Source organism: Sinocyclocheilus anshuiensis, unplaced genomic scaffold (assembly GCF_001515605.1).
Source record: "Sinocyclocheilus anshuiensis isolate Anshui unplaced genomic scaffold, SAMN03320099.WGS_v1.1 scaffold1006, whole genome shotgun sequence".
NCBI classification, from domain to species: Eukaryota; Metazoa; Chordata; class Actinopteri; order Cypriniformes; family Cyprinidae; genus Sinocyclocheilus; species Sinocyclocheilus anshuiensis.
Genome location: NW_015540918.1, coordinates 308,486 through 318,115, shown reverse-complemented (window position 1 = coordinate 318,115; position 9,630 = coordinate 308,486). Strand labels below are relative to the sequence as shown.

At 42.1% G+C, this 9,630-nt stretch overlaps 1 protein-coding gene across 4 annotated transcripts in view; it reads right to left on the bottom strand.

Moving 5' to 3' along the window:
* Window positions 1–452: 452 nt before the first annotated feature.
* Window positions 453–9,630, bottom strand: part of LOC107689307 (mitogen-activated protein kinase-binding protein 1-like) — a 50,242-nt gene continuing 41,064 nt past the window's right edge. For 2 of the 4 annotated variants that reach the window (XM_016487250.1, XM_016487251.1), the window contains 15 exons: window positions 7,699–7,774; window positions 7,484–7,595; window positions 7,307–7,370; window positions 7,088–7,207; window positions 6,858–7,003; window positions 6,624–6,670; window positions 6,318–6,548; window positions 5,803–5,930; window positions 5,223–5,362; window positions 4,940–5,125; window positions 4,779–4,872; window positions 4,382–4,671; window positions 3,201–4,247; window positions 2,019–2,104; window positions 453–1,889 (listed from right to left, as the gene is read on the bottom strand). In XM_016487250.1, the coding sequence (XP_016342736.1) occupies window positions 1,635–1,889; window positions 2,019–2,104; window positions 3,201–4,247; window positions 4,382–4,671; window positions 4,779–4,872; window positions 4,940–5,125; window positions 5,223–5,362; window positions 5,803–5,930; window positions 6,318–6,548; window positions 6,624–6,670; window positions 6,858–7,003; window positions 7,088–7,207; window positions 7,307–7,370; window positions 7,484–7,595; window positions 7,699–7,774 (3,022 nt within the window). In that variant the 3' untranslated portion in view covers window positions 453–1,634. The remainder of the gene's footprint in view (window positions 1,890–2,018; window positions 2,105–3,200; window positions 4,248–4,381; window positions 4,672–4,778; window positions 4,873–4,939; window positions 5,126–5,222; window positions 5,363–5,802; window positions 5,931–6,317; window positions 6,549–6,623; window positions 6,671–6,857; window positions 7,004–7,087; window positions 7,208–7,306; window positions 7,371–7,483; window positions 7,596–7,698; window positions 7,775–9,630) is intronic. The other 2 variants (XM_016487254.1, XM_016487252.1) reach the window with 2 other exon arrangements.

Below are 9,630 nucleotides of genomic sequence, written 5' to 3'. Positions count from 1 at the left end.
GATTCAAACGCGAGTTTTGAGCAGTGTAGAGTAGCGCTTGTTGTTCGTCGTTTCTCCGAACACAAATGCAGACATGGTTTTATGTTTACGCGGCGCGATGCAAAGCAATGCGTAAAAAGACAGTATAAGTCATTATAATCTGTAATTAATGCCCCACTGGATGCAACAAATGCCTCGTTTATAATGAGTTTTAATGTTTTTGTCTCGTCGCTCCGGCCAGGACACACAGTATGGTAAGGGGCGTAACATTTCCGTCACACGCTTGAGGTATTCGGCCAATCACAATGCACTGGATAGCTGGCCAATCAGAGCACACCTCGCTTTTCAGACCGATGAGCTTTGTAAAAATCGACGCGTTTCAGAAAGGCAGGGCATAGAGGAGAAACAATAATGTACAGTATGTGGAAAATAGTGTTTTTTGAACCTTAAAATGCATAAACATTTCATTACACTAAATACACAAAATAATGTTCTTTTTAGCAACATCATATGACCCCTTTAAGAAGTCATAATTGGAAAACAGTCTGAAATAAATTTTTTCTGTAAAAATGCTTTTCAGGATAAGGGAATTTTCAAAACCAAAGTTCTGTAAACCGTTCTCAAAATTTGTGCACTAAAGTTCAACAAACTTTATCTACTTGGCTATTGCAACTCCGTCAGTATCACCAGAATGATTAATTCAGTTCAGTGGTTTTTATGGCAGTTTTGTTTTGTTTCTGTCACCATATGTAACCTAGAATTAATCAATTAGAGGTGGACAACATCCAAATATCACTGATCATTTTGATATATAACCTGCTTGAATAACAAAAGCCGGATTCATTCCTTCAAGCAAATTGCTGGTCAAGATTAAGGCACCCGTATCCATGAGACAGTTACCATTCAAGTACAAAAAAGTCCTGCAAATAAAACAAAATAAAATCTTCCTTCAAAATCCCCCCAATTTTCTTCTCTGGCACTCAACTGACTCTTGCTGGCCATCAGGACACTGACATTATACAACAAACAAGCGTTGAAGAGCCTCTGTGCGACTCATTGACCTATCATAGAATAAATATGCACCCCAGTGTCCCAGTTCAACTTGAGAGAATCAGCACAAACACAAAATACAGTATAAAAATCCATTCCATAATAAAAGGTAAAAGTGAGACAAATCTGCCTTGCTGACTTCCAGGGATACCGGTCCCTTTGTAAGAGAACATCGAGAAGTTTTTTAAAATATTAAACACGTTCAAATAAATGACGCTTGCTGGCGATTCCTCTCAACAACAGTTTTTACACATGACAGAATATTGTATCCATATAAAATAGCTTATTCGTCTTTTAAGACGATAACCACTGAATCTATTTTGTTGTACCATGCAGTCAACAAAAAACATGTAACCAGTTACTCTCCCTGATGCCGTGTAGGTCATTCGAAAGTTACCCTGGGCGAAACTATCCGGATACGTTTTAGTAGCAGGGCACAGAATTTTGCAAAGAGGTGAGAAAAGTCAGGGGTGTGTTGCTACCATAGTAGCATGCTAAACAGGGAGGTAGGATAGTGGCATTTCTCTTTATTAAAAGCTCCTCGCTATCTAAAACGGTCTGCTGTACAGTCTCATGGCTTGGTATCCTGTTAGAAATCATAGAAATCAGATTTTGTTGTCCATCCTCTTTTCCACTGCGCTGAGCAGCAGTTTGGAGTACTGCTCTAATAGGGCAAGTGTCCTGTCGTCACCTAATGCTGCATCACTATTAGCTAATGTGCGCACAGTGCAAGTGCTGGGAGATCTTGAAGGAGTGCATGGTGGCAGGCAATTCAGCTCGTCTCTCATCGCCTCAAATGCTTCGGCCAGCACACGTGCCATTTCCTGCTGCTCTTCACTGGAGTCAGTGGAGTTGCTTAGCTACAAGAAAGCACACACATATGCAAAGTTAGATTCAAGTCGCCCGCACAAAACAGTTTAGGCAGACGTGTGGGCTGAAGCGCAGCCTACTCTACAATTACATGTGTATGTGGCCAAATGATAACCTACCATTTTGTAGAGCTGGGAGGCTCTTTTAAAACTGCTCTGCAATTCATTGGCAACCAGCCTACAAGAATCCACACTGAGAGATGTGTCTGCAGAGGAGAAATCAAGCTGTTAGATTCATACTGTGTCTTAAAATGAGCTGAGCAACAAAAACATACAACTGTGACTGAGCATACAATGAAAAGTAAATCTGAGCACTATAAGGCATGGAAAATGATTTAGTGCAGTGGTACTCAGCAGAAAAGATTTACAGAATAACATGGATTAACACCATTTGTTGTTCCTAGAACAACATCCCAATTAACCAAGAACAACCCTAACATTAAAACCAGAGGGAAATTATTAATCATAAGAATACTGTTGCAGGACCGTATCCTAAAGACCAGAGGTTACTGATTGGTTGGTATGAATGTTGTTCCAGGTCCAATCCTGCTCTTGGAGGGCACCTTTCCACACCTGAACCAGTTAATCAAGGTTTTCAGGATCACTAGTAACCTCCAGGCAGGTGTGATGGAGTTAAACCCTGCAGGAGAGCGGGCCCCCAGGAGATTGGACACCCTTGCCTTAACCTAATCCTACCCTAGAAATGATCAGTTGATATCATGTTGTTCCTGGCTAGAAATTTAAAATCAGAGGACAATAATTGGTTGCTAGGAATGTTCCAACAAATGATGTTGATCCAAAAAGCTTCTACTAGTGTAAATCATGTTAATGCTTTGAGGATCATCCATTTATTTGGATTAATAGAGAATGTTTTTAGTGAGTGTGATGAGAGGGGCGGGGCCGAGAGCCGTGTGAATGGAGCGAGGCCGGTGGAGTAAATGCTAATGCGCGACACCTGCGCCACTCACCGGTCTCGAGTCCCACGGAGGAGCTCCAGAAGGATAAAAGGAGGAGCTACGACAGTGAAAGACGAGAGAGGACCAGGCCTGGACTTTATTTTGTGTTTTGGTTCTGTTTGTGCGCGACAGTCATCCGCGAGGGGCTGTCGCGCTATTTTGTGTTTACTTTATTATTAAAGTTTTGTTTAAATGTTCGCCAGTTGCTGCCTCCTTCTTCCCGTGACTACGAACTGTGTTACAGTGAGCAAAATACGCATGTCAAATAAATGGCCCCTTAACTGGTTGAGTACCAGTGGATTAGAGGATGGATGTTACAGCAAGTGTTAGTAAGAGCATGCCTCACCCTGCAGGTGGTAATAGTTAATGGGTGGAGAGGGTGAAGAAGAGATGAAAGATGTGATGGTGGAGGTGGAGGATGAGAGAGGCCAGAGCCCTTTGGTAAAGAAGTGTTTAGACAGTCCAAGCCGTAGCAGAACAGAAGATGCAACGAGGGAAGACTGATGTCCTAGCAAACCTGAGTCTTGAGATCCTGAGGAAGACTGAAGCACACTTAGGCTGCACTGGCTCATGGGAGGGCACTCAGCCTCGGCGGTATCCTCTTTTCTTGGCTCTGTATGCGAGTGGAGTTCATCTTCCGTTAAGTTCTTGGTCTGGCTGGGAACAAGAACCATACTAAGCTCAATCTGGTCTGGGGTTTCAGATGTGTTCAAACAAACAGCTGTGACCGGCTGTACAATGCTGTTGGGCAGGTGAACTGCTCCAGGATTTGAAGAGGGAGTGGTTGGAGTTCTACTTGAGGGCTCCTTTTCCTTTTTTGCAAGTTTTGTCTTGCTGCATGGCGAGAGGGAAGATAACAAAGGTTTATCTGGAATTGGATTGGGAATATCTATATGGAGCAGTGGTCGAGCACTGCCAGTCAGTTTGACCTGGAGACCTCTAGAGGAAGAGTTTCCAGTTGAGCCAGCACTCAGCGTGGGTATGACTGCTGCATAGGGGCCTGGAAATGGGGATGCCGAAGTATTAGGGGATGAGACCTGGGCAACAGGAGTGGTGGGCTTGCTTTGGGAGGCGCTCTGAGGGTTGGAAGAGTTAGAACTTGAGCCCCGGTGAAGGTCTGAAGATCCTGTGTCTTCTAGTTCTACCACATTCAAGTTGTCACCCATGGAAACAGAGCGAGTCATCTTGGCCATGGAGCTAGTGGTAGGACTCATATAGGAACGGGATCTGGATTTGGTAGGTGTGGCGATGTCCCTTGGCAGGGTAGTTGTAGGGCTGGTGAGCGGGACGGTGGGAAGGGAACGCCGTGGTCTTTGCATCTGTGGGTGGTCTGGGGTCTGGGGCTGTGGGTGGACTTCCTTAGAAGGACGACTGGATGTCTGGACCATGTCCGCTGATCAGAAGAGGGATGGAACAGATGATTAATGTGAGAAAACAAGACAAGCCCCGTGGAGCAAATAATGCATAACATAATGTGAAATACTCCATATCACCATATTCATTAGCACAAGCTCATGGATGATTTACCCTCTGAGGAGATGTTGTGGATAGACTGAGCTTTCCTCATGCCTGCAGAACTGTTGTGACTTGCGGCAGCTTTAGCGACAGGGCTGATCAGTCTGCGGGAATCCATGACGGGTGTGCGTTTCTTCTGGATTAAACGCTGACCTGTTGTCCTCTCAGTGCCGTGGGATTCCTGCTGTTTGCCTGGACTCTTATTCTCCATGAGGGGCCGCACCTCTGAGATAAGTGGCTGTACAGCTCCACTGGTGGTTTTAATGTCATTGCTTTTGTTTGAGGGGAATGGGAATGCAGTTCTGGTAAAGAAAGGGCAGAGTTATGTTTTCTCCTCAGAAGTCTAAATGTCACTGGGAATAGAAGTCACGGTTAGAAGGGATTTGGTCAAAGGGTGACTGTTTCTTACCTGCTTGGGGAGTTCTGAGAGAGGAACTTCGATGACATGCTGTCAGAGATATTTGGAGTTACTCCGGGTGGACTTGCTGCTAAAGAAAAAGAGTCTGAGAGCTTACATTAAAGAAAAATCTGTTAAGAAAATTGTGAACATGTACAGTACAAACGCCCTACCAGTGTTGATGAGGTCTGACAGGTTTGCAAAGTGCCTTTTGAGAAAGGCCTCCTGGTCTGGGGTCTGAGGTACAGGAGTCTGAACCTCATTCTTCCTCAGGCTGTCCTCCTCTTCCTCATCAAGATCTTCCATATCCAGTTCTGATGAGTTTCCATCTACACTCAGTGGCTCGGTTGGCTCAGAGTCTACAGCAAACACACAGAAATATACACTTATCTCATCAAGCACCCATTGCAATTACTGAAATGAGTGTGTGAGTCTGCTAGTTTAGTTTTTTAGTACCTTCTCCAGGGTGTTCGGGGCTGGAGAGATGACTGCTGGAATACTCCATTGAGCAGGCGCTGTCTGGACTCTGCTTCTCAGGAGAAGAGTTCACTTTGGCACATCTCACTCCATGGGGCAACTTTTTCACTTGATACTCACTATGCACAAACAAAGAGAAGAGAGCAGACAGGTTTTTGAGGATCATCTCAAAATGGTGCTTTAGATCATTTTATGAATTCTAACTGACCAATTAAAAAAAATGAAATTTCCGTCATCATTTACTCATCCTCATGTTGTTCCAAACCTGTATGACTTTTTTTCTTCTGAGAAGCATCATAAAGATATTTTGACAAATGTTTTCCAATGGTTCCCAACTTTCTTCAAAGTATCTTTGGGTTCCACAGAAGAAAGAAACTCACAGGTTTGGAACCAAGTGTGGGTGAGTAAATGATGACAGAATTTCAGTTTTTGAGTGGAGTATCCTTTTAAAGATAGTTTGTGTGAAATGATCAGAAATGTTGGGTTGCCAGAAATAATCAATGTATACTGAATATTTACACAAACAGTGTAAATAAAAAGTGAAATTTGTTTTACTGACCTGCCAGCAAGACTGATTTGGTCTTCTTCACATCCCTCAGGATACAGCACCTCCGTCTCTGGGGTTTGAGGGGACAGCCTGATGTGAAGAGGACGTGTTTGTCCTCCTGGTTCGTTCTCTTCAGGTACCTACAGAGAAGATGTACAAGTCAAAAAGAGACAGAACAGACAAACAGGTCTGCGTTCATGAGCACACAAATAAAAGGCATTGATTTCAAGAGGTCTCAATCTCATTTGATTCTGATTTTTCTGTATTATATCTAAGACCAGTTGTAGACACTGCAGTATTATTCTAATGAGTTTCCATTTTGTTGCATGCAGGTTTATTATTGTTGCATCATACATTTCAAATTTCATCTAAAAACTTAACTGTGGTTTGTCAATTTAAGCTGCAACGTGAAGCAGATTTATGCTGGTATAGTGAAAAGTCTAGCTGCATGACACTATACTTGATCACATTAGATATTACAGTTAGAAGTGTACGTAGCCTATGTCTTATTTTTATATAAAGCTTACCCATGCAGCAATAGTCTGCAGACTGATGGTGCTGCCTAGTTCTTGGTTCCTATGCGGTGGAAGGTCTTTATGAACATCTTGGGTTTTGCTGGGGAAGAAAGGCTTGGCGAAAGACTCCAGCTGCCTCAGGTCCAGCATGGACTTCACCTTCAGATCCATACTACCCAGTCGCATGGACCAGCGCCGTCTTGGCCGTGGACCTGAACCCTCATGTTCACAACTCTTCGATTGCTGATAAGAGACAGAATGTTAAAAAGAACCAACAAAATGAAAGATTGAAAGCTAAAATCATGCAAACTTCCTTACCTTCTTCATGTGTGAATTGAGAGTATTGCGTTTTTCTTCAGATGATCCTTGCAACAGAAACAAACACTAATATTAGAAGCTCGCAAAGCTTAAAATAAATATTTGGAAGAAGTCCCACTCAATAAAAAAAAAAAAAAATCACACAACGTAACCCAACCCAACACAGCCGGATATAGTATATATAACAAGCCAAACCAGTTTAGTAAGACTGCTGAAGAATGTCGGATGCATTACCTGTCTCCTCGCCACCACTGCTGCCCGATGACATGCGAGGGAACATCTCATCTTCCTCCTCAATGCCCTCCTCTTCCTCCACGTCTTTGTCACTGTCTGACGACATGGTGCCAATGACCGGGGCACTGTGGATTTCGTTCCTTGCGCTGATACAAACCAGAAAACATTATGGAATTACCATTTCAAGTTGTGTAATTGCAAAAGCAACAAATGAGTGATTGGCTTTATACCTAAGTGTGTGTTGTTTATTTGGAGGGGTTTTCTGAGGTTTGCTGTTCTGTTTCAGGTCTGAGAGCCGTTGTCTCATATTGATTGTCAACTCAGGACAGAGCCGCCACACAAAGATACAGCTGAACACACAACAGCAGGTAAATTTAACATTGTAATATGATAAACGGAGTCAAAAATGGATTCTTCATCTGAGAAATTGATGATTTCAGAACACTTACCTGTCTCCCGACACAGATATAAGATTTTTACAGTCATTAGTAAACTTCATTCCTGTTACAATCTCTAAAAGAGGCCAACAAACACAATGCTTAGACTTGATTTCAGGAGATAAAAAAGTTTTTCTTTAAAATAAGGTATTATAAATTGTATAATCTCACATGCAGAGCTTATCTTACCAGAATGGCCAAACATGTTGGCCACACATTCTCCAGTGTAGAAATCAAAGATGCTGATGTTTTTGTCTGAGCAGCTTGTGGCCACATAGAGGCCAGAGGGATCCGTCTGAACCTATAATAAACACATTCAGACAGATCAATAACCATATGACTGAGATTAAAAGCAGTATCTGAACTAATTTAATACCTAATCTTTTCATTCAAGGTCTGCCTACCTTGATAACGGTCCCGTCCTCCCCTTGGGAGCCCTTGTAGACTTTCTTCTGTTTGCCATTGCAGATGTTAAAGATCCTGCAAATAAAAAAGTAGCAGAAACCATTTTTATATTGAAGCAATTTCAACTTTTGTCAACATTAATATTAATAAGAAATGTTTCTTGAGCAGCTAATCAGTATATTAGTATGATTTCTGAGGAATCATGTGACACTGAAGCCTGGAGTTATGATGGTGAAAATTCAGCTTTCCCGTCACAGGAATAAATAAAATTTTAAAATAAATGAAAATAGAATTATACATTTTTTTTTTTTTTAAATAAAAGCAGCCTTGGTGTGCATAACAAACTTCTTTCAAAGACATTTAATAATCTTACCAGCCCCAAACTTTAAAAAATGACTGGTTTGGTTCAGAAAACCTTGGCTAGCATTATAAGTGGCCTGGGAATAAAAAAAAAGTGTATAATTTCACCATTTAAATCTTCCTTTTCGACTTGGCAAAAGCGCTGCAGAATTATGCACTTTGCCCCCTTCTTTTTTCAGCCACCTGGAGGCGCTATGCCTTCAACTGCCATTTCCTTACAGCAGATCAAACAATCACACTGCCAATAAACCCCTCAGGCTTCACATGACTTACGCCAGAAAAAAAAAACATAAAAAAAAAGGAGTCTGTGCCCATTAGAGGCATTGAAAACCCAGAATGAGCTCCAGTACAGAGGCCTACAGCACTGACTATTGACTATTGATATATTTGTATAGGTCAGGCCTTTTTCTTTTAAGATCATTCATTGCCGCTGCACTAACAGCATAGAAAAGACGCCGCTTCCAGTGAGAATGAGACAAAGGCAGTAAATGGCCGGCTGTATTATACACGACATTCCTGGCATTTTTCTTGCCCACAGTGCAGAATAAATTTGCAGTCAGTTTGAATGAACAAAAGGAAAACAGTTGCAAGTCATGCACTGTGCTGGTTCCTTCCTAATGTTGCCCTTTTGTGTGGGACAGCACAGTGAGACTAACAAAACACAATGAAGAAAAGAGTGCCAATACTGAAGAATAAAGAGCAAAACTTGAAAATGATCAAGTCAGCAGGAGGGCGAATCTCACAAAACTGTCAAGAACATGTCTGGGTCATTTAATAAAAAATAAAAATAAAATAATAATAAATATATTACTTTACTTAAAAATTAAGGATATTATATGGGATATTTTGTGGGAGGTGTTCAAGCTCCTGCCCCTTTAATCGCCGAAGCTAAAGTCCCCATTCAGTCCGACTCCCTGGACCGCGATTTCTACAGAGGGGGATGATCAAGTCAGCAGGAGGGCGAATCTCACAAAACTGTCAAGAACATGTCTGGGTCATTTAATAAAAAATAAAAATAAAATAATAATAAATATATTACTTTACTTAAAAATTAAGGATATTATATGGGATATTTTGTGGGGGGTGTTCAAGCTCCTGCCCCTTTAATCGCCGAAGCTAAAGTCCCCATTCAGTCTGACTCCCTGGACCGTGATTTCTACAGAGGGGGACACCACCACCACCCCCAGGACCGCGACTGTGCCCTCGTAACGCCACTTCTCCCCTGCCCCTCCGGAGGTCTGTGCACTCCACTGAATGGAAATTACACTTCATTAAGGCTTCATATTATAATATGCAAAATATAATTTTAGTTTTCCCTTTAGACTTAAAATAGGACCTCTACATTTTTGTGACATTCACCAAGTAATCACATGAGACAATCAGATTGTGTCTAATGATTTTGGTTGGTCAGGTGTCTCAGACACTACAGACAGGCTGACTCAGTGTGTGTGTGTGTGTGTGTGTGTGTGTGTGTGTGCATGGTCTACAACATGCTAAATGTGACTGGATTACCCCGTCAGGCCTCTAATGCCATCCTACTGTACAAACACCTGAGTGATAATCTGCTAAGG